We start from the raw sequence: 24845 nt of genomic DNA, 5'->3' as shown, positions 1-24845 counted from the left end.
TGAAGACTCACGCCTCCTCTCCTCACTCTGGCAAAGCACTCAGCTCACCAGTGTGCCAAGCCACCGGCCAGCTTTCATTCCCAGACCCATCCCCCCCTGCCAAACCCTCTTTTTCAGGATGAAAACCCCAATCCCCTCAGCCAAGACTCCAGCTTGTCTCACCTTTCAGCCAAAACTCAATTCCCTTTAAGATCAAAAACATGTTTCACTCACCAACCTGTCCTGTGTCCTGTGTGTATTTGGGTTCATCATCATCCCTGTTTTTCATAAATGATACTGACAAAAAAGGCACCCAAGTCTTCCGCAGGAGAATCAAATAGAAAGGAGAAAGGGGAAATTGATACTGTAGGGTGACTTGCATATCGTAAAGGGAGCCTCTGCCAACCCCACAGGGGCACAGATGCCCTCACCAACAATAATGTCCTTCAGCAGCTGTAGCGGGCAGATTTTTAAAGTAAGACTAAAGATACTGGTATCATATGAAAGTAGAGGACCTGAGGGATCCATGTCTTTAGCTGGTGTAACTTGCCCTGAAGGGGCTTGAATAAGGCTCCAAGGTTTGGCAAAATTTTAGTGAGGCAAAACCTGGAATGGCCATTTTCACAGTGATTGATCCTTCTGCAGGTTTACCCATTAAAACCTTATGACTTTTACATCTTCTTGCTGGTCAAGTTTGATCCCTTGAGCTCACACCTCACGGAATAAAAATGGGTTCTTTGGGTACCTACAAGTCACCCATTTACAGACATGCTTACGTTATGCTAGTCCCATACAGTGGAGCAAAAGCATGCTGTATTTGCATGCAGTACAAATGAGTAATTTCCCCCTATTTTATTTAAATATTTCTGCAAATTGGGAACCCTAAAGTAGTCTTGGCATTGCATGATTTGGATATGACTGGAAGAATAAGATGAGACAAAATTTTGACCTCTAGAATAATCAGAGACTCGTGAAAATGTTATAACCATAAACTACTGGCATGGGCTGTTCAGAGGATGTTAAGCTTTCGTAAGTGAATTCACAGTAAGGGTTTCCGGGCAGTTTCCATAAGAACCATCAAACTGCTTTTTTTTTTTTTTAAATTACTTACGTTTTGTTCCTAAAAGTCTTGATGTGGTTCTTTTTGAGGGATTTCTGACTATTTTTTATCAATTCTACTGAACGGTCAACAATGCTTCAATTTAGCACCAAATCTTTGTAACAAATTAAGTAACACATTGTGCTGAGCCGCATCTCATATTAACACACACACACACACACACACACACACACACACACACACACACACACACACACACAAAATGGGAAGGGTGGAGTGGAAGAGGCCAGTCTGGTGCATATCCGTCAGAGGCCCTATGAGTGTGGTAGTACTAATATAAAACAATGCTACTTTAAAATAGGTTACATAATTCCTTCAGCATAGTTTAGGTCTCCACCTAGGGCTCCTTTAAGTAGGACATGTCAAGAATTCCTTTAAAGTGAGGCAACAACCCATATTGCTTTGAGGAACATTTTAAGGAGCTCTTCACTCTTGCCCTGAGGCTGAGCCCAGACGCACACTGTGCAGTCATTCTGACTGCCTGAATCCGACACCTCATTCTGCCGAGAGCTATTGACCATAAATGAGGGCTGGAACGCAGGCTGACTTGGTTGACTTGGTTGACGAGTCAAGGGCGTTGGCTTCAGGCTCAAGGACGTGGTGGAAAAACAGTGAAGTCTAAAATGTTTATATGTGTACATTTACATCTGCTATTCAAGGTGCACAGTTTAATCAAAGTGGTCCCAGTTCATGAGAACTTCATTCAAGGAAAAGACTCAAAAGTGGGAAATTTTCATCCGTGGTTGATTTGAGTTTTTTGTTTATAAGATTTTGTTTGTTTGTGGATTGATTGGCTTTGTTTGTTGCAGAAATTATATTTCAGAATTTAGGTGTAAATGGGATGATTTAAAGAACTAGTACATAATTCAAGTTTATTTATACAAATGCTTGATTAAATGACTCTGATGTGGTTTATGATTATGAGTTCGTAACACTGACTGATTTTGCTTAGAATTAAATGTTATATTAAAAATGATTTCACTTTTATTACAAATACTACAAAAAATAAATGAAATCAAGTGATTTTGTTAAAGACATAGATTAGTTGATGTACCCAACAATATTTGTGTTATTTAAGAAATTAATTTAATGGATGAATTACCTAACATGATTTATTTTTTCTTTTTCTTTGAGCATTTCAATCCAGCACTCTCCTTTAATGGTGGTTATCTATGCTGGGTCGAGTTCAGGTACACACTGAGGCTGAAACACGACAGAAATTTGACACATATTTTACACTCAAAACAGCTTGCCATGCTTATGTGAATAGTAAGCGGTAACAATAGGTGTCACTTTAAACATTTCCCTATGGACTGCAGTGAAATGGAAATACACATGCCCAAGTACCTAAAAAGTTACATTGCTTTAGTAAAACTAATCAGTTACTTTGCTTCAGTATTTGATGTTTCTGATGTTTAAGTTCTAAGTCTTGTTTTACTCATCAGAGCTACTATAGCTGAGATGGTTAAAGAAATCTTCAACCAATTAGCAGTTTTCCTTCTTATTTTAAATAATTCAAGAGCAAATTAAAGTGATCATCTATAGGGGGTGTCAAACGAATAGCCCGCGGGCCACAACTGGCAGCTAAATGGTGAAATCTGCCCCACTGGATGACTTTTCACACCTAAAATTGAAGAATCTGTTTCAGACTTCTATCTTAAAACAGTATCGCTGGAACCTTTATGCTAAGGCACTGTCAAAACGTAAGATTTGCAAATGGGCTGTAATGCCAGGAACAACTGAACTTGCCTCCTCAATAGATCAACTTTAGAGTGATGATGCCAGCATTATTACACAGGAGTACGCACAAAGCATGAGGAGAAGACTCACTGAATATGGAAAAACTGAACTGCTGAAGTTGCCCTTTTTGTATTTTTCTTATGGCATTTTAGACTCTTCATTTTGTGTTTCATTCATGAAAGCTTTCACTTATTTTTAGTGAAGGAAAGGGAGACATTTGGAGGTTATTTATAAGTTATTTTACAATGGTTTTACTGGTCCAGCAAATTTGAGATCAAACTTGGCTGTATGTGGCCAGTTAAAAGGAGTTTCACACTCCCAATCTGCATAAAGGGCACGTGCACGTAAAAGTGTTTATTGTCAAACAGAGCTATGTATTTGTATTTGTCAGCATGTGACAGACAACACCTTGCTTTGGATGCTAACACGCCCACAGAATGAATGAACTGCAGCGTCTAAACTGTTAAAACAGGACAAGGTGGAGCAACTGCTTTTTAACTCAGAGAGAGAAGACACAGAGCGGGACCAGACAAAACCTTTCATTTCAATTGGAGGACAACAAACAGGAGACAATGGCTTTCTGACACTGACATTTTGAGACCAATTTAATGCTTTTGGGAACATTCCACAGGAGAAACCTGCCGTGTCTTCATCGGAGTGCCTGGGGTTTCTTTAGCTTCACTCAGGATCAAATGTCGTCCACGTCTTACCTCCCAGTGAAGGACCTCTCCTGTCCAGTTTGCCACGACATCTTTAAACACCCTGTAATCTTGTCATGCAGCCACAGCTTGTGTGAAGCCTGTCTGCAGGATTGGTGGACAAAGAAACCGCAGGAGTGTCCAGTCTGCAGGGGCAAGGATTCAAACTGCAAACCATTTTGTAACCTGGCGTTAAAGAACCTGTGTGAGTCCACGGTGCTGGAGACAGCTCCGAGACTTTCCGCAGGATGGGAGAATCTCTGCAGCCTGCACTCTGAAAAATTCAAGCTCTTCTGTGTGGACCATCAGCAGCCAGTGTGCTTTGTGTGCCGGGATTCAAAAAGACACACAAACCACAGATTCAGACAAATCGATGAAGCTGCGCAGGATCACCGGGAGGTGCTCCAGAAAACCCTGAAGATCATGAAACTGAAGCTGAATCTTTGTAATCAAGTAAAAGAGCCAAGCAATCAAACAGAAAAACAAATAACAGTCCATAAATCACAAACGGAGATGCAAAATGAGTTTAAGAGGCTTCACCAGTTTTCTCAAGAGCAAGAGGAGGCCAGGATAACTGCACTGACGGAAGAGGAGAAGCTAAAGTGTTGGATGACGAAGGAGAGGAATGAAGGTCTGGACAGAGCGACAGAGGCTCTTTCAAGCACAATCAGAGCTATAGAGGAGGAGCTGAGAGCTGACGATGTTTCTATCCTGCAGAACTACAAGAATACAGTGGAACTGGTCCGCTGCTGGATCCAGAGCTGGTCTCTGGGACTCAAATAGGTGGCTTACGTTGTGTGAGAAGTGTAACTTTTTTGAAGAAAAAAAAGTATTGTTAGTTTATTATTATTAGTATTGATGAGGTTTCATGTTTGGAAAACATGTCCACACTATACACATTTGGATACCTGTGTTTGCTGTTTTTCCTGAATACTTAAACACTTACAGTGATTCTTGAAGCACTATCTTTGAAACCATCAACACCTGTTAACAGTGTATTTACCAAGTGTGCCAATTTTGGGGGGAAAACTGTAAGGACAACTTGCTGCTTTATACTCAATTTAACACACTGCTAACGTATCCACTATTTTACAAACTGCCTTTTCACACAGATACATGTGAAAACATTTTTAGGTGATCAGTTCATGTACAAATCAAAGCACAAGTGCTATAATAGGGCATAGTTAATATTTGCACAATGGAGGCTAATAATGACCAGAGATGCGATTAAGTCTACTGGGAAACTAGCTTTTTTTCTTTTTATTTTTCAAACAGAAATGTTTTTTTGTTCTCTTCTGCTGCGCTTTAGTTGTTTGAAGAGTTTTGGCCATTTGGAGTTTTGAACATTAAAAAAATGCACTTGATGCACTGGGTAACTTTAATTCCTGTATTTTTAGACTCACTACATATGAATGTTTTTACTTTTGCGCCAGCAAAATGAATAAAAGATTCAGTATTTCTCTGTCTGAGTTTTATTTATGTTGGAATATAAAACACTTTATTTCCTGGGTCCGTAGTTTCTTGAGCAGTTTCATGAGGAAGAACTACATATTGTGAGATTAATTACAAGGAAATCACTGACAAAGTTGACAAAGATGGCTATTTGCCTCATAGTTTAGTCATGTTTATTTATGAAGGATAAATAATGTAAAAGCCTGTGGAAAAGATCATTAAAATTAAATATGGAAAAACCAATAACATTAAAATGAAAATTATTCATCTATGACCCCAGTATTTGTCAAATCCTGACCACAGACACAATCTTCATGTAGTTAAACATGTATTCATATATATATATATATATATATATATATATATATATATATATATATATATATATATATATATATATATATATTCTCCTTTTTTCATTTTTTTTTTTTTTTACTTTAATAGCTAAATAGTCCTCAGGTTTGACAATTTGCATTGTCATTACGTCACACACTGAACGATGCACTCGTTTATCAGTCCTAATAATCAATGACCGAGGTTCTTCAGTGACGTTAACAACACAAAAAATTAATAACACGCTCAACTTTGAAACAAGTATCTCACACCTGCAAGTTTCTTACATTTTTTTTCTTTGTATTATCATATTTATATGCATTTCCGGCGATAGTTCTGCTCATAGACTCATTATAATCTGGTGGAACTATAGTTCTCTCTCAGACGCCTCTTGGCGAACACGGAACAAATATACGGCGTACACTCGTGTTTCCAACTGCTGGGTGACCCCGGGGATTAATGAGATAAATAAAGAAGATAAACGAGTGTTTAAAGGATGATGTTTTCAGCCTGAAACAGAGGTAACTACCATGTCTGCGTGTGGTTTTAATTGTTTAGCCAGTCTGTGTAACGTTAATTTAGCCGTTAACTCCGTGTCGCTTTTCTCATCGAACATTAACCAGAAATGTGACACAACATTTGATTTTTCTCATTTCTGACTGTGTACCGGTGTGAGCGGTATACTTGTAGCTGCCACAGGCACTTAAATGTCGGAACAATTGAACAATTGAGGGAGGAATGTGAAAGGGGAAGATTAACCCAGTAAAGAGGAACTGGTTTGACCGCTTTTCCTAAGTGTAAGGCGTCATGCTGTTGCCTTATTTACTTTCTGACAGGAAGTGCACCCCCGGCCGCGGGAGCGCGCAAGCATGATAATTCATGTCATTTTATTCTTCCGCACGTCTTACCGAGCTTCACATTATTCATTACACTAAACTGTAAAGATCTACTGGGAAAAAAAACCCCAAGACATTCATGTTTTTTTTCATCGTAAAGCAAACATTGTTTCATGATAAATTGATATTGTTACAATTTACTGTTACTAGTAGAAAACTTCCTTCCTTAAACACTCTCTGTAAAAAGGTAATTAATAATATTTTTTATGATAACAATACATTGCATTTATTAGCTCTCATCATAACAACAAGATTAAGACACTTGTCCTATCAGGGTGCACATACAGTTTGCCAAAGTAAACCTCTCCATAAAACACAGTCTCGTTACCTTTTCATACTTTACATCATATCTGGTAACTTTGGGGAATAAGGGGAGGTTTCAATTTTTTTACAGATCATTTCAAACTGCAGTTTTAATCTGCCATGAAATGTGTCTCTGCATATGAGGCACAGCCTTGCCCTACCATCAACTATATCATGTTGTGCATGCATTAGCACATCATTTTAATCTTTTTTTTTTTTTAATTATTATTTTAACTTTGAGTCAATTAGACTTCACTCTGCATCTTTCCTCTGTCTGATCTGATCTGTTTATCTTTCCTTTCTTTTCATCAGATGCTCTCTGTTATATTTCGAAGAAGCACCTTTGCAGCCCAGAAGGTAACAGAGCGTTTGTGATTTCCTTGCTTTAAAAGCTCTTTTGCTTTTATATCTAACAATTCAGCATTTTAAAACTAACATGGATTTTAAAATACACCTTTTTTCTTTAGGTGTGGCATTGGGCAGGTCCTCCACAAAGATGCCAGACATCCACCCTGACCGGAGTCTCTGGTGGAGGATCCAGCTCCCTGCAGACCTGCTGGGCCTCAACAGCAAAGCTGCCATTTTCACAAAGGGACGACGGACAAGTAAAACATTGTGCTACCCTCTGTGTCAGGACGATTGAGCTCCTCCAGAGGACCCAGACTCAGTCAGCTCCATTTTCAGTGAAGAATCGTCATTTCCACTCCTCTGCTGTGCGGCTGAAGAAGCGACCACCACAGCCTGAAGCTCCCAGAGAGCTGGATCTGCTGCGCTATGACATGAAAGACTTGTGGAAGGCTCCCAAACCCGCCTTGTACTTGGGGTTTGCAGGGCTGCTCCCCTTTGTTGCCCCCACTCTGCTCATGGGTGTGACGGAGAATTACTATCCAGAGTTGGCCTACGCTCAGTTAGCTTATGGCGCCTCCATCATTTCCTTCCTGGGTGGAGCTCGCTGGGGATTCGCTCTTCCTGAGAGCAGCCCAGCTAAACCTGACTGGATAAATCTGGCGAACAGTGTGGTCCCCTCCCTGCTGGCCTGGGTGAGCATGCTGATGAGCAACAACATTGTGTCCACAGCCACCATGGTCATCATGGGACTAGCAGTGTCGCTGCATTATGATCTGTCTCTGCTGCCCACTTACCCCAGCTGGTTCAAAGCCCTGCGCGCCACCCTGACCATTGTGGCATTTATTTCTCTTGTTGGTACTCTCATAGTTCATGAAGTATACCCAGAAAAGAAGCTATTCTCAGATTAAATAGCATAAAGAAATGTAGAGCTATAAAGCCACCATGTTTTTTTTAACTTTGGTGATCATATTTCAGTTCAGAGTTTTTCTTGATGTTGAGTTTTCCACCTCTATTCTGTCTCAGTCAAGCAGCTGAAGTTGTGTATTTTAAATATACCAGAAACTGCTGGCCTGTGCAAAGGCAGAACAGAATGGAATTAATATTATGTGCACCTCTCATAATTTTCCCCGTCAGGCCCTTAATTTAAAGCCTCTGTGTTTAAGTTCTGTACGTTAATGTAGCATCTTTCTTTTAAGATGAAATACATTTTTATCATTTTTTTTTAAGTCGCCAAACTCAGACAATTTTCAAATGCCATATATCAAAAGAACTGAATAAAATAGACTGACAATGTGGACGTTTTTGCCGAATGAATGTCAAATAAACCCTTTTGCCATTCAACACACTATGTTCTTTTGACTTGAGCTGATTTTATCCGCAGCTTTGGCGCGGAGGTGTTTTTTTGGGCCGTCCGTCTGTCTCATTGTGGTGAACCTAATGTCAAGAACAACTTGAGGGAATTTCTTCAAATTTGGCATTATTCTTTAGCAGAAGGGGAGACATTTGTTCAGATACTGAACATGTGACACTAATATTGGGTGCCCACCTTGAAACTGTGCTGACAGTGAAAAGATGTTAGTGAAGCATCCACGTGTTGACAGACAGTGATGCAAACTGGAAGTGCAACTTGACTGGTTCATAGAGGTATACACACGTGAGCTTTAAAAGCTACAACCAAGAAATGTTCAATATTTTTGCTTGCCTTTAGTGCTTATTCAAAAATCAAAATATCAGAAAGCATGGTTCGAGTTACTGAGCAGGAACTGGACAAGTGGAAAACAATTTTCTCTCAGTCTGCTCTTTAGTGCAATGCTACAAATTAGCAGAGCTGTTGTTACTGTCCTCTTACGTGGCCAGGATCAGACAGCTAGGGTCAGAAGTATTGACACAGGTGAGAAAAAGGGTATTACGTAAGATGTAAAGTGGAGTAATCTGTACTTACAGCTGCAGGGGTCAAATCGCACTACGCACTCAAGTAAAAGCTCGCACCCAGTTTAGATTACATCCGGTTTTACAGTAAAACTTTTCAGATTTAACAGGTTTTCACATCACAACTTGCCTTGATATGTTGCTCCACACATATGACAAACATCACATGTATTCCATTTAAAATACATTTCTAATCATAGCAGACTGAAAACAGATGCACTCACGTCTCATTTTTATATTCAAATGTTTAATGTTTTATGTTTCATGTTTAATGTTTCATGTAAACTCCAGCATCTAATGAACCAAATATCGGAAAGAAAGGCAAGAAAAAAAACAGAGGGTGGAGAAGTCAACAGATATCTGAGAAAAATAAGGCACATTGTTCCCCTGTTTGCCAAACCCACTGAAAAGGTGCAATAGTGATGTCCTATATGAAAAAAGACCAACAACAATGGGGTAAAATCCATTCCAAAAATGACATACCTGTCTCAAACATACCATTGTGTATCCCCAAAGTGTAAATACAGTATTGCACTTCAAAAGTTTCCTCAGATTTGAAGGGGAAACAGATCCCCACTCACACAATATTTTGGTAAACGCTGGACTAGTGTGTGTAAATGAATGTTAGATGTAAATTTTTAACTTTTGGTGTGTCTACTTTTGATAAAGAGAAAAAAAAGCACAAAAATGTGCATTTTGGTCAAGTGTTAAATGAACATGTGAAAGAACAGGACCCATACTTAAAATGACTAATACAAAACATCGCCTTTTCCACTCAAAACAAAACAAAATGTTAAGAAATCAAAATGAACCTCTAAAAGTGTTTTTGGTTTTCAGATTCTTAATTTTCACCTCTGTGGTTGATTGAACTGAACCCTGAGAGTGACAGTGCACTTAAATCTATGTGTACTAACTAAAACAAGGTTGGGCACATTACATACAGTTGGAATCATTGTAGAAGTCTATTAGTCATTATAAACCCTGTATGAGAACTGCAGGATTTTCTAAACTGTTTCTTTGTTTTAATAATGGCTCAACAGTTCAGACAAATCCCTGCAATCTCTTTAAACTCCTCTACAATTACTCCATCTGCTGCAGTATGAGACTTTGGTGACCTTTGGGTAAACAAGTTTTTAACAACAGGTGCCCTAATATGTTAGAAGGGACGTGTTTGAAATAAGAAAAATTGCCCTAACACTCTCATTCAGTCACACGTGACTCTGCTGCCTACTTCTGAATACCCAGGTTATACCTCATGTGCTCATACACCACGTAGCTGATGCTGACAGCCGGTATGACCTTCATGAAATTAGGCAGGATGCCACGGTAAAGTCCAAAGAAGCCCTCCTTCTGCAGGACCGTCTTTACAATCTGGGTCATGGGCAGCTGCTCCGAGCCCTCGACAGAAGCTGTGGGAAAAAAGAAAGATGTAAAAACAATGTGAACAAGCAAAACATAATGCCTCCTGCCATGTCTGTCATTGGCACCAAGGCCTAAAAAATTGTCTTTGGACTAAACCTGCAGTGATTAATTTTGAGCCACTTGGGGGCAGCAGAAACAAGCTGTACTCACATCATAAACACTTTAAAATTCCCCGTATATAATGTGGTACATCATGTACTAAATTGCTATTATCTTTGAATTTTAATTATTATGAACACACGTTACTGAGGTGCTTACTCATAAAAAATAAATTGTCCCAACTCATGCCTATTTGCCTACTTACCAATCTCAGAAGCCTGTCTTCCTGACAATGATAAGCCAAAGTGACCTTTCTTCATGTTTTTATTGCCATCTTTTAGTGGTCCAGCAGCTGCCTTTCACAGTTTTTGGATGTACCCCATTACTTGGCTACTTGTGTTTGTATCTACGTGAGTCAAGTCAAGTATCTGCTCTCCTTCTAGCCTTGTTTTTAGTGTCCGCTAATTTCCGAGGGAAATACCTGCCCAACAAAGTTCACCAGCTTGTTGATGATTTTGAGTGTTTGGTGCTGGGCAGGTAGTGTACAGAGTGTTTTCAGAGCTTATTTTCTGTGAACAGCTGCTTGCAGCGGTGAAAAAATAACACTATTAAATCAGTGAGAGTGAACCAAAACAGTAAAGTTGTCGCATAGCCAACATAATGAGCTGAAACATGCTATAAAGGTACCTTAACCCATTGAAACCTGAGCAGTTTGTTTTCTTTTCTTTCAAAAAGACAGGGGAAGAGGCAATGCAACTTGGCAAGAAAAAGCTTCACAAATTCTAAGAAATTAGTGTAAGGTGAGAAGAAAATTACCTTGAAATTAGTTTGGTGGGAAAATTTTTTAAAAATCCCCAGAATAATGTCTAGAAAACTATATATCATTATCATACATATACTTACATTTTTTAAATTATGGTACAGATAAAAAACATTTTTTTGTATTTGTATTTTTAAGTTCAGCACTTTTTCGTGTCATTTTCTTATTTATTATTATTATTTACTTATTATTATTTACTTATCTACTACTCATTTTTTGCTTTTCAAGTAATTTTCTTTAAGCTTTTTTTGGGGGGGTAATTTCTTACTGATCTTTGGGCCATGTCTTGTTAAATTGCTCATTGCCTTCTACCCATGTTGTTTAATGTCATGTTGACTCAATCTTTACTTTGGCTACTGTAGTGCACAGCCCTTCAGTGGTTATTTCTCTGATACAACATCCACTGCTCAGTTACTTTAGGTGTTTTTTATGTTTCTGGAATTTTGAAGAAACTCATCCACCAACTCTGAGAGGTTTGGTAATTATTTTCCACAATTCATGCAAATCTCTCTGTATAGCATCATGGGGAGAGCTTGGTGAAAGCTAACAAGGCTAAATTTAAAGTTGATAGAATTCTTTATATTGCGGTTTGGTTTTCAGTACCTTGTGCCTGCATCCTGGTGCGGACCAGAGCCAGAGGGTAGCTGGCCAGCTGTCCACATGTGCTGGATAGAGTACCGCAGCCGAGCAGCACCAGCACACCGGGGTTGGCTGAGTCTTTGGCGTAGTGGGACAACCATAAGTTCTTCAGGCTCTGGTGATGATAGGGAAGTGTTTGTGTGTGTGAAAAAGGAGTATTAAGTTGTATTTCTCAAAATCAAAAAGTGACATCAATAGAACAAACCAAGTGTAAACCCTTTGCTGTTTTTAAAAATGATTCATGATCACGTACCTCGTACACTGCCAGATCTATGCCAGCGTAGGGGATGATGCCCAGAAGATTGGGGATGTAGCCCTTGTAAAATGCTCTCACTCCCTCCTTCCTCAGGATTTTGTTGACACAGTCAAGCATTCCCGAGTACTGTCCTGTCTTCCTCAGAGTCAGACGGGTTTTCATCACCTGCAGAGACAAAGTGATTACCGCTAAGGCTTTTTTGTACCTGACAGTGCTTGTACTGACACTTCGTAGCAGCCAGCAGCTTCCGAGGCTTAATAATAAGGACATGGCGATCAGTCTGACTGAATCTGAAAGAGTCTATGTCATTACTAACGCATCATCATTTAGCCAAAACAATCAAGGAAGGAAATCCACATTATCTTCCATAAAGTCACACATCTTTTAACTTTACTCTTCATTTTCAAGTTTGGCTAAAAGAGGCATGACTTGGACTAATTCAAGGTAAAAATTTTGATTAGAGAACAATTACCTAACCATGGAAATAACTGTCATCTAAACTATATGAAAATGCACTTCCTGTACTGCAATGGCACTCTTTATTCTCCAGATAATAAACAGAGCACAGATATATTAACACAGATACAGCTGTAAGTCCCTCCTCCTCTGCTCACCTCCATGGGGTAGATAACAGTTTGTGCCGTGGCTCCAGCCAGAGATCCAGCTATGAACCTCTCGTGGGTCTGGATCTTCCCGGGGTCACTGGCCAGCAGCTTCTTATACTAATAAAACACAATGACAAGTACGGAAGTAAGAAAATATTGATACACTTAAATATCACAATATTATGTTATGTGATACTGTATTAATTCTTAAAAACACTGCATCAATTTTTAAGTAATAGTTTACATGCAAAGATCTGGCAGCGGTTCATTTTGTGATGCGTTTGAACCCCCAACTGCTGGATCCTTCAGTGTTGTAATTTATCTCCAGCTATTTACTCTGACCTAAAATCATATATTTCTACCTTTAACCATAGACTGTATCAAATAATGGACGTTGCCATCATGACGTCACTTATTGGTTTGTGAACTCCTGTTTTGAATCCTTGAGTTTGGAGTTTTGGCCGTCCCCATCTTGAATTTTTGGAGCCAAAGTCACCATAGTTGGATGAGAGGAGTGGACATGACCATAATGCTAGCTGCTAGCTTGGTTAGCATTCACAGCTACTTGTGATAATGCTAATTTTTGCAAGTAAAAAACAGGCTTTACCATTACTGGAAAACTGAATATCGCTGTCTAAACACTTTGTTTAGTTTCCAAAATGTTGCAATCTTTCATGTACTGAAAACACAGTAAAATAGCAACCGCTGTTCCTTTTTTTTTTGGCACTTCCATGTTGGCTTCATTTTTCACAGGTTGCCACAGAAGCAGGCAGTCATAAAGGGTGCACTGACAGTTTCCCTAAAATTAGATCTTAAAAATATCAGAATATTTAAAACTACTTACAGTATCACAGTATATTGAATCATAACCTTTGTATAATGATATGTATCGTGATACGTATCATAACCATTACACACCCTGGTGACAAACTCGTGACAAGGGAGCGTTGCTTGAAAACTCTAATTATTGAGGATTGATAGTGTCAGTAATCAACCTCTGTTGTGTCTTAGGGTGTCATCATAAATTTTGCTAGACATCAGTATTACAATCTTTGATATTAAAAAGCTTACATTCAACAGTGATATATTGCAAAACAATACAGTCAGTCAGTCAGTCATTTTCTGTAACCGCTTGTCCTTGTAAGGGTCGTGGGGGGGCTGGAGCCAATCCCAGCTGTCATCGGGCGGAAGGCGGGGTACACCCTGGACAGTTCGCCAGACTATCACAGGCAAAACAATACAGTGCATCAATATTTCTGACATGTTTATGTTTACCTTCTCATAGGCCATAAATTTAATGGCCGTCTCTGGGGCAATCTTCAGTACGTTGATACCGTTTCCTCTCCACAGAGACATTGGGCCTCCCTCTTTTAACATTTGCTTAAAACCACCAACCAGGCTGATTTTGTTGGATTTGGTGGAGTGCACCTGTACATGAAACAAACAAAGAACAATCATGAGCCATTCCTTTAAAAAGTAAATACATGGAGAATGCAAGACAACATGTGAGCTACATAAAATACAAACCACCATTCATTTCCCTTTTGCCACTATAGTGACCAAAAAACATCAACACAGGGAACATGATAATAATAATAAAAAAATTGACACACCTGCATGAACACCTTCATCCTGTCCAGTGGGGCGGTTCCTGTACGGGACACAGCTCCGGCCATGGCCCCCGCTGACAGCTGCTTCCACCACAAACCCGTCGTCTTCTCTTCCTCTGTGAACTCATCTGGGATGGACAGGCTGTCACCTATGTCCAGCACCTTCACACAACACAATGTAATTAATCACAACAAGACACATTTTAAATACTGTGTGAACTGAGTTTACTTTCTTTTCATTAACAAGGAGCTAAAAGAAAATTAAATTAGATTAAATCTTTAAATTAGCAATTTTATGCGCAAACATTAAGATATCACAACTGATTCACCTATTTGTAGCCAAAACATGAGCTTCATTTATTTAAATCACACCTTCAAAATTGCACCATTAACCGATTCGCCTTGAACTTATTACCTGGCAGCACCACACAGACAGCAAGTCCTCATCCAGAGTCTTATATAACAGCAGGCCTGTGCTGCGAGAGCAATTATATCATCGCACGACACTTTATAAAACCGGTTTCAGAATAAAATAATTTTCTGTTTAAGTGAGACACTGTGATTTAATTCCAAGGTGATTTTGTAGGTTATTAAGTTTTTCGACAGAGTTGTACTTTATTTTCTCCTAAATATTTTATAACCTCTTTCACATCTAAGAGAGTGGAGGGACAATGTCTTACAAAAACTAAATTAAATGTAACCACTGCAACATCAACTACATCCTCAATATTCCAATTGAATGAACACCTTTGTGTTTTCATGTTGTGATTTCTGTACTGTATTTCGAGTTTTGATACTGCATATTGCTTTTCTTTGTGCCTTTTGTTTTTCTCTCCGAGTGTGATGTTTTGTATTGTTGTTTCTTTTTTGTACAGCACATTGTGGCCTCGGGTTTTTAAAGGTGCAACATAAATAAAGATTTATTTACTTACTTACTTACTTTGTCCCACAAATGGAACATTAGCCTATAAGTTGTTGCATTGGAGAGAATCACAATAGCTGCAGTGTTTATGTTATTGTTTCTATGCCCAGAATACTGGCCAATCGACATTTGAGAATATAAAAATTGCAAAAACAATATATAAGCCAATATAAACCTTAAAACATTGATATATAACATAAAAATACATTTCTGATGAGGAAACCTCAACTTTGATTATTATGAAATTGTGATGTAGATAAAGAAATGTAAAAAGATGCTTTACAGTTGAAAAACAAACTTGTCAGCGCTCTCTAGTGGACAAATTACAGTGTGGAAACCTTCCTTAAATATGTCATTTCTGTACTGCAATTTCTTTCCATTTATGAGCAGACACACTAAAAAATTCAGTATCTGTTAAAAGCTAAAACTGGCTGATGTAGGTGACAATCGATTTTACTATGAAGACACAAAGTTTTCATTCATGACTAGGAGACAACCTGGACTCAGACACTAAATACACAAACCCACCATGTCCACCTCCACCTCATAGATCCCCCCATCCTCTTCAAAGTCGATGATGAACCAGTTACTCTGTTGCTGCTGCTGAGGATGCAGCAGAGCCATGGCCATACCACGTCTTTCACAATAAAGTCCCACTCTCGTACAAGCTCCCTCCTAAACTCTGCTCCTCAAGACTCCTTTACAAGATTCTAATAAATGTCCCCGTCAGATGTCCAAGGTCTGCAGATCCAATCCAGGGCAAAGAAGCTGAATCCTGAGCGGCAAGTAACCATCAATGTGAATGCTGGAAATAATGTGATGCTCTCACTGCCATAAAAGTTACCAACCTCCACATCAGTGTCACCAATGCGTCATCTCACTACTGTCCTGTCCTCTCCTAGGCTCACGTCCTCTCTGTTCCAATCCCAGTGACAAGATAATCCCCCTCAAATTAGCTTATCTCCGCCTTAGTTTAGCAGCCGCGGGTTTATTTAACCTCTGAGGTTGTGCCAGTAAACAGCGGCAGCAAACGTCAGAGATTAGCCATTGACTGGAGCTGGCTGCGACTCTGTCATGCAAACGTAGTGAAAGTATATTTTTACACAACCAGCAACCTACAATTGAAATGTCAGATGAATTACAACGTGAATATTCTTTGTCTAACTTGCTGCATGAAGTTTAAGAGTGATTACTGTGTCTGATGAAGAAAATTTAAAGAAAGACGCTTCTTACACTGCATCCAAAGGCTCCAAATCAGTTAACTGTCACACTTTGTGAAATGTTTTTTTCACACCACTTCAAACAACTTCTTTTCCCAAGAACGAGTAATCTTTCTTCACCTCCCTCCCACCTTTTCTCACCTCTTCCCTGGAAATGAATGAGTCTCATCTGTTACAGCTTCGGGATTGATCTGCTGCCAAAGTCCTCATCCAAATCTAGTACCAGCTCACAATTCCCTTTCACAACTTTCCTTCTTAGTCAAAGGACACTGACGGTTAACTCTTTGTTCCCTGTGTCTCTTCATTTAAAAAAAAAGTTAGGGTTAGGGTTAAAAAATGTTTCTAAGCACATCATCAGCCTGCTAAGATTGGCCTTGGCACCAGAGCAAAGAAGAAAGAAATTCGCTTCTTGAGTTGTAATTATGCCTGTGGTCATGGGTGAGAATGTTTGATTGCAAAATGGCTCGGCATTAAATTTAGGACTCCAGATGGCAAATATTGTACAACTTGCTTATGGTCTCCTACACAGAAACAAAACTAATACCCACTCACTAGCACTATCCATTCATAACCTAATTAAACCAAAATAGACACTGACATAAGTTAAAATTATTTCAAACCACAACAACAGATCTTTACTCTTTCACTTTTTGTTTTGGCGCTATTTTTTGGTTGTAAGTGGAATTTATTTATTACACTCTTAACTAAAATAACTCCATCAATAAAGTCTCTGTTCTCTCGCGCGCTCTTTCGGACAGTATGGTCACTGAGTCACGCCCTCCCCTTACCGTGGAGTGTTTCCAATAGCGGATAATCTCCTGCAGGTTGGTGGCTGGGTTAAACAGGAAATGCTCCCTCCATTCATTCCAGTCCAAAGTCATGGTGCCGTCCACATCGATACTATACAGCAGGGACAGACAGAAGACAGTTTTTCATGTTTTCATCTAAATACGGAAACTAAGTTCCAATTAAGGCTTGAGTAACTGGGTCCACTTATTTGCTCGTAAAGGACTTTTAGTATTTAAGTGCTGAAGGAAGACAATTGGGGACATCAATCAGAAGAAAATGTACACACACCATCAGTGAGGGTTGGATTATAAAAACATTTATCCAATTACAGGAATTATGTGGGTTTGTCTTACTAAATTAGCAGATTTTTATATGTTTATCGAAATATTTATGGTCCTATTTGCCTTTTTTAAAAATCAGACAAAGTAAAGAAGAGAGCTAACAGATGGAGAGATGTGGGATAAAATGAAACAAAGACCTTCAGCTGGGCACCAATTGGGGACTTTGTGATCACAGTGCCTTAAACACCCAGGCATGATTTTAAATAAAAAACAAAACAAAAGAAAAAACTGAATCCTGACCAAAATGAGCATGGACAGTGACATCTAACAATTTGTTTATCCAACAAACAACAGTCCAGATTCTTTAACTGGTCAGACTGTAATTAATCAGGACAAAAATAAAACAGGAGAAAATAAAAATTAAAAAAAAGATAATTATTATTGATTTTATTTGTTTCTTGTATTTATTTATGTCATCATTTGAAGGTTAATCTGCTTTATTGGCATGAATGTTTGTAAAACAATATTTACAAACATTTGTGTCAATCAAGCAAATTGAATTGAATTGAGAGACAGAGAGAGAGACAGAGAGAGAGAGAGGTGGAGAGAGACGGAGAGACGGAGAGAGAGACAGAGAGAGATAGAGAGGTGTGGAAGCGTGCAAACAGAAATAGGTCACAAGAAGATTGAAGTCATCCAAACCACCAACAATTACAACAGCAGAACAGGTTTGACTTTGAGTCTATTTTCAGTATGAACCTGCAAACACAAATGGCATGACTGATACATTTCTGATCTTAAATTTCTACACTTTAAAGCAAATTAATAAAAATAAGGAGACCATGTGCCCCCTCCACCACAATCCACTCCTCTTCATCTTTTCCTTCATTTCCTTCCTCTGTGTCAGCTTTTGTGGCTGGCACACTCATCAATCACTCTTTGTGGCTTTCAAACATATGTTTGTGTCTGATTCACCGTCATGCTCATCCTGCTTAACTTCTCTTTCTTCAGCTCGCTGTCAAGTGTGCTCCTGTACAGCTTCTTTGTTTATGCAAATACAGAACATACTGTAGATCTCACTGCATACACGCGGCCTGTCCTGCCCAGCAAAAAAAACTAAATGAAGCGTAAACTGGATCCAACTGAGTGTGCAGTGTTAATTTCAAACATGTTTATTAATTAGTGCTAAAATAATATTTTCTCCATTGCAGAACATCTAGATTTTATGTTTGCATATAAAGTGTTACCACACAGTTGCTATTTAATGTCTGTTTTATAGTTTTTGTGCACACAAGTATGACTGGGATTCTAACCAATACACACTGATGACACATGTCCAACAGGTTACAACACATGTATGTCCCAGAGCTTTGTTTTCTTCCCACTGCCTGTGCAGGCACAAAATGTTGCAATGTCCCATTGGTTGTCAAAGTGAAATGATGACAGTCATTAATGAATATATATTATCATTTCAGCATCAATAAGCACGATCAGCATTTATGAACCCAGAGCAAAAGCAGGAAACAGTGCTTTGTGTATTACACCTAAAATAACTACAGTCTGGCACCGCTCTACATATACAGTATATATATATATATATACATATATATATATTTACGGGCATCAAACTGAGCTTCTTCACACAACTTTGTGTACTTAGTTTCTTTCAGCAATTTATATTCTATTTTTATACAGTTGCATTATTCTACTGTTGCTAAAAAGATTTAAAAAAAAAAAAAAGAAAAAAACACTGTATTTTCATCCATTTCAGTGTTGTCATGGATTTGCACAGAATTTAAGTAACTATAAAGTGCACTTAAAACACAGTAATTATTCTCTTTCAAAATTCATTGTTGACTGTAACTAACATATAATGATTTTTAGCTACTATTTGAATGGTTGTGGTTAAAATTATTATAAAGAAAAATTTTAATGTAAAGCACATCAATAACACAAGTAGGCTAATCCAAAGCATTATGTACAAATGACCAGCAAGGAATCAAAACTGTAGATATTTCCAAATTACAAAATATATTTAATAATAATAATAATAATAATAATAATAATAATAATAATAATAATAATAATATAATAAGAATAATAATAATAATAACAATAACAATAATAATAATAATAAACTATTATTATTACTAACATTATTATCATTAAAATTGCTGTTGATAAAACCCAAAATCACCCAAATCACAGTACTTATAAATAAACTGATTATTGAACTGACAGAGGAAGCCTGTGTTGATCATTGTTGATCAGACCTATGAGAAAATTCTCTCTCATTAATGATCTTGTTCCTACATGTTTGGATACGTTCTCCAACTCAGGCAGCTCCTTATCACATGCTGTCAGACCACAGCCAAGTTCCAGTCTGAACTGGTTATCAGTCCCTCACACTGGTCCATATCTTTAACGTCTTTCACATGCAGTTTGAATTCATGAGCATTTTGTTTGAATCCACATGTAAGAGGAACTAAATATTTTCATGAGACCTGCAGAGTGAACTTCCAAAATTAAAGCAGCAGCACAATAATTAGACATACCTTTGTAGGATCTTCTCGGCCTCTTCTTTGCTGATGTCCAGCCCCAGATCAGCCAGAGACTGCTTTATCTCCATAAAGTCTATTCGACCTGTTCAAAGTAAAAAATGGTAATCCCTGTCACTCACATGAAAGAGTCATCACTGCAAACACTTTAAGGTGCATTTTCAACAACTTTTGGTTAAATCCACAAACCTTAAGTTTGCCAGATGAATAATAACACCACACATTTACCATCACTGTTTTTGTCCAAGCTCTTGAAGGTCAGTCGTAACTTCTTCTCGTGTTCTTTTAGATACTTGGTGAACTCGCTGAAGTCGAGCCCCTCGTCTTTGTCTTTGTCTCCAGAGGAAATGATTTTCTAAGAAAAGAAAAGAAAAGAAAAGAAAAGAAAAGAAAAGAAAATATTAGCAACCCAATGCCATCACGCTAAAGAGTTAAAGAGAGGCTGTTGTCTTTTAGTTAAGTCTGCCATCTCCTCTCCACACTCTCCATACAGCAGCTGACTGCTTCTGCCAGTTGGTGGCAGAATAAGGCAGCATAATCCTCCTTTTATTCTATATATATCGCGCTATTACTTTACATCTGAATCACTTTCGTTCATCTGGGTCCTTGTTTTTGGAGGGATTGTCTCAGATCAAGAGATAAATTCTTTCAGTTGTCTTGCTGAGCTGAAGGTGAACGATGTTGTGGAAAAATGTGCAAGTTCACGATCAGTTCCTCACGGAATAAACTAAAATCCGAACCTCAGTGTTACCACTGAATTTTTTAAAAGGTCAATGGCAATCCAAGCACTGTGCACAGGGGCAATCCATGTGGAAAAGTGGGGATGTGTTTTATGTGTGTATTTGTGGGTGTATGTATTTATGGAGGTATTTTGTGTATGGATTTACTGGTGTGTGTGTGTAGTTGTGGATGCATTTTCTGTCTCTTTTTTGATATTCTAATGTTAAAAAGCCTCCTGTTGATAGGTACAAACACTTGAGACAGAATATCTGGTTCCTGTGCATAAATATATTAATGCAACTGTATCAGACAATCTACACTAAATTAATTAGCCTAATGTAAAAAAAAAAAGCCAATTTCAACCCTTTTAAAAGTGAGCAAATTGACTTGCTATCCTTTAAAAACACATCAAGAAAGCACTGAGCAACAAAAGAAGAAATTACCCAAAAATTAGCAAGAAATTAGTAAAAAGATATTAAATCAACTGAAATAAAAATAAAAATAAAAGTTTAAAAAACAACAACAACAAAGAAATAAATTGGAAAAAGTGCTTAAAAAATATAATAGTTTTAGTTTTCTCTCTTTACACTCTTTTCTCCTTTGACATTTTTCTCTCGCTTAATATAAAATAATTCTCTAAATATACTTATTTCTTGCAATCTATGCAACTTTTCATACCAAGTTGCCTTTTTTCTAATGTTTTTAAAAGGAACTGCACTAGCTTGCTTCAGGTTCAAAGGTTAAATTAGTTTCAGGAGATCAACTGTTATGCTGATGAGGTCAAAGCTGACCAAAAAGCAACTAGCAGCTGCATGTTTAGTCTTTATTGTATCACTATGTCATGTCTTTATCATGTCATTATCCAGACATGGATAATTATTATTATTATTATCGTTATTATCGTAATTGCACAGATGGGGAAAGCTCCTGTTTTACACCTGGCCACACACAGCACTGATGTCTCTTAATGTTTTTTCCCCTGACTCATGCTTTTATCAGACTCACTGATGAGTGTGAGGAATGTGACATTATTTGATAAGCATAGGTTGGTCCTTCCTCTTCAAGTCGCAGCCCACAATAAAAGCTCACCTGCACCTACAGTTTGAACTTTGAGACAGTTTCACTGGTGCAGCTTTTCTTCACCCTCCCTGCTCTTCACCAGCCTGAAACTGCTGTTGCTCTAATTCTGTAGAGCAACCAGATTGCTAGAGCAGCCAGACAGTTAATGCTCCAGGTGATATGTTACTATTTGTGAGAAAAGTTCTATTGCATACGCGGAAGCAGGCATGCTGGAGCAGTTTGGGGTTGAGCAGCTTGCTCGAGGGCACCTCAGTGGTTGTGATGAAGGAGAGGCAAATAAGGCCAACATTATATCCCTGGTCTGTGCAAGTCCTGCATTAAAAACTGCACCAGTAAAAATCCTCAGAGGAAGTGAAATTGGAGATAAAACAAGGATGGAAGCCCAGAGTGAAGATCAAGGTACAATCAAAAGCTCCAGAGCACCTACTAAATAGACGTTGTTATAAATATTAATCTAAATATTCATATCCTTCCAAAGTCCACCAGAGGTCTTTAAAATAAATATTTTAAGTATTAAATTTGATTAAATATTTTTTTTAATTATGGTTTTTATTTTTATTTTTATATTCTAATGTCTTTTTTTTTTTATAACTCTGGTACATCTTTAGCACTGTTCTTGGTACATATTTACTTTATGCACATGTTTTTCTATGTCTTTGGTACTTGTAGGCCATTTCATTATATATATATATATATATATATATATATATATATATATATATATATATATATATATATATATATATAATTCTTTATTTTCTTTTGGTACTTTTTCTTTGCACCATGGATATGGAGACAAACATATTTTCAATTCCTGTGTGTCTATCACACATGACAGAATTGAAACTGAAGTTTACTTTGACTTTGACCTGATACAAAATACGAACATTTAAAGTTATATAAAAATATATATATATAAAAAAAATTGCCATGGCTCCCCCCTTTTGCACCACCTCCTCCCTGCTCAAAACTACAAACAGTCCCTCAGTGACTTCCTTTGAGGCCTGTGTTCGTTATTGCTGGGGTTACTTAAGGTTACCACAGAGTAACTGCAGCCTGTCCAGTTCATTCAGGAATGCAGTAACCTCCTACATAAAGTATTTGTGCCAGTTTTTTCCTCCATGTGAGGCCTTTATGTGTACTGCACTCTACCTGAGCTGCATCTTTCCCAGTCTTGATCCCCATAGCGGCCAGGCCCGCCTTCAGCTCGGACACATCCACTTTTCCATCCTTGTTGGTGTCCAGCTTGGCGAACAGATCTTCGTATATTTTCGGCGCATCTTCACACCGGCAGTCCGTGAAAAACAGCTTCCTTACGACTTGATACATGGTTGACAATGAGAAGTGGCTCCGCAAAAACACTCAGTTGAGCAATTTAAACTGCAGTGGAAACACACACAGCCTTCCTGTGGCTGCTGGCACTTCTGGTTTGAAGCAGCGGGATCGTCCCGTGTTATTTCAAAAAGATTTCCGCGGTGCAGCTCGGAGAAAAGGTGGTAGAAAAGTCCTCATACGTCGGCGTCGTTAAGAATCCGGTAACTACAGAGGACACAATGTAACTTAAATTTGCAGAAGGCTGTTTGAGGTAGGTTGGCAGCGCAGAGCAGAAGGGTGGGGACACTGGGTTTAGTTTGCCTGAGCAGACCTCCTCTTTATTGCGCACACACACATTACACAGACACACCCTTCAGCAGCAACAACACTGAGAATAATATTTCATAACGTGTATTTACATATATGAGGGTGAGAAGCTGCTTTATTTTAACTTCAAATAGTTTCCTTGCTCATTCGAGTCCTTGTAGTTTCTGCTTCTTTAAACTGATTTATCTCTTGTTGTGGTTTTGCGGTGTAACACGCCCCATACACACGCACAAGAAAATGCATATTCATAAGGATATTCATATACCCGGGTATAGCCTAATCCTCGCCCTCATAGTGGGCTCCATGTTGAGATAGTCTGATTCAGTTCAGTGAGTCATACCCACAAGAATCTGGCAGCTGCTGCAGGCGAAACGTCCCCAAAACTTTTCTTTTTTAAATTACCATCGCTTTGTGTATGGAAGCCCATCGATGCCAAGCCAGAAAAAAAGCGTATCAGTTATCATATGGAAAGTTTGTTGTTACAAGAAATTTTTCGCTATAACACGATATTCTCATGTTATAACAAGATATTTTCACTTCATTACTACATACAAACACCTTAAAACAAGTTTCACTTGTACGTTGCTATAATGTAAGTTTGTTGTCACGGGGTAAAAACAACTTGTTATTACTGAAAAATATCTCGTTATTATAACAAACCTTTTAGTCACAACATGATACTGATGAGTTGTTGTTTTTTTTCCAGTGTGGCAGCAAGGCAGTTGATAGATGTCTTGCAGCCACTTTCAAAAGTTTCACATTTATCTCTTAAATTTTGTTTTTAATAATAATTTTAAGATATTGCATACCACAGAATGAGAAATTAAAGAATCCTAAAATGGCCAAATATGCCTAGGCCAGGGGTCAGCAACCTTTACTATCAAAAGAGCCATTTCTGGCCCAAAACAAACAAAAAAATCTGTCTGGAGCCGCACGTAACACAACATATATAGTCAATATAGCCTATCAATACTATTAATGGGTCTACATGAGCATTCATCAATATGTTTTACCACTATTTATTATTTTTTGTTACATTAACTTTGCAGTGTTGGTGGTAAAAATTAAAAGATCTATCCACTCCAAGATCTATGCACTGTTATTATTATCTCTATGCACTAATAACTTCACTTAACTCTGAGACTTCTCCTATCTTGGATTTGGAATCCATAGCTAGTCAGGCTTTTTTGATCCAGGGCCGCCCACCATTTTTGAAATTTGACAAAATTTAGCAGAAAAGGCACCAAGGCCACAGAAACATGATGCATATTTTAGTTAATGAAATACATTTTCATATTCTGTGTACAGGGTACATTTTTTTGCAATTGAAAAATTGAATGAAAACTTTTAAAAAATAATCGCAATTCATTTCCATATAATTTTTAGTCAGAGACACAGGCACCACTTGATAGGGGCTCAAGAGCCGCGTGTGGCTCTAGAGCCTC

General features: G+C 38.2%; 3 protein-coding genes across 3 annotated transcripts; 2 read left to right on the top strand and 1 right to left on the bottom strand.

Moving 5' to 3' along the window:
* Nucleotides 1–3531: 3531 nt before the first annotated feature.
* LOC148189531 (E3 ubiquitin-protein ligase TRIM17-like) lies at nucleotides 3532–4320 on the top strand. The gene has a single exon (XM_088077323.1). The coding sequence runs from the start codon at nucleotides 3532–3534 to the stop codon at nucleotides 4318–4320; it is 789 nt and encodes a 262-aa protein (XP_087933449.1).
* A 1371-nt stretch (nucleotides 4321–5691) lies between these two features.
* On the top strand, nucleotides 5692–8214 carry LOC121941090 (transmembrane protein 69-like). Its single transcript, XM_042483809.2, has 3 exons — nucleotides 5692–5843; nucleotides 6834–6878; nucleotides 6989–8214. The coding sequence occupies exons 2-3, from the start codon at nucleotides 6834–6836 to the stop codon at nucleotides 7775–7777; spliced, it is 834 nt and encodes a 277-aa protein (XP_042339743.2). The 5' UTR covers nucleotides 5692–5843; the 3' UTR covers nucleotides 7778–8214.
* Nucleotides 8215–9025: 811 nt separating this feature from the next.
* Nucleotides 9026–23396, bottom strand: LOC121941165 (mitochondrial adenyl nucleotide antiporter SLC25A24). Its single transcript, XM_042483890.2, has 10 exons — nucleotides 22912–23396; nucleotides 20188–20314; nucleotides 19957–20044; nucleotides 17120–17231; nucleotides 14193–14351; nucleotides 13855–14007; nucleotides 12589–12696; nucleotides 11972–12139; nucleotides 11683–11833; nucleotides 9026–10207 (listed from the first exon to the last, which is right to left on the bottom strand). Exons 1-10 carry the CDS (start codon nucleotides 23086–23088, stop codon nucleotides 10026–10028), a joined length of 1425 nt encoding a protein of 474 aa, XP_042339824.2. The 5' UTR covers nucleotides 23089–23396; the 3' UTR covers nucleotides 9026–10025.
* Between the last annotated feature and the right edge of the window lie 1449 nt (nucleotides 23397–24845).

Source organism: Plectropomus leopardus, chromosome 5 (genome assembly GCF_026936395.1).
Source record: "Plectropomus leopardus strain MGB_pleo_1.0 chromosome 5, ASM2693639v1, whole genome shotgun sequence".
NCBI classification, from domain to species: domain Eukaryota; kingdom Metazoa; phylum Chordata; class Actinopteri; order Perciformes; family Serranidae; genus Plectropomus; species Plectropomus leopardus.
This window is presented reverse-complemented; position numbering and strand designations above follow the sequence as displayed.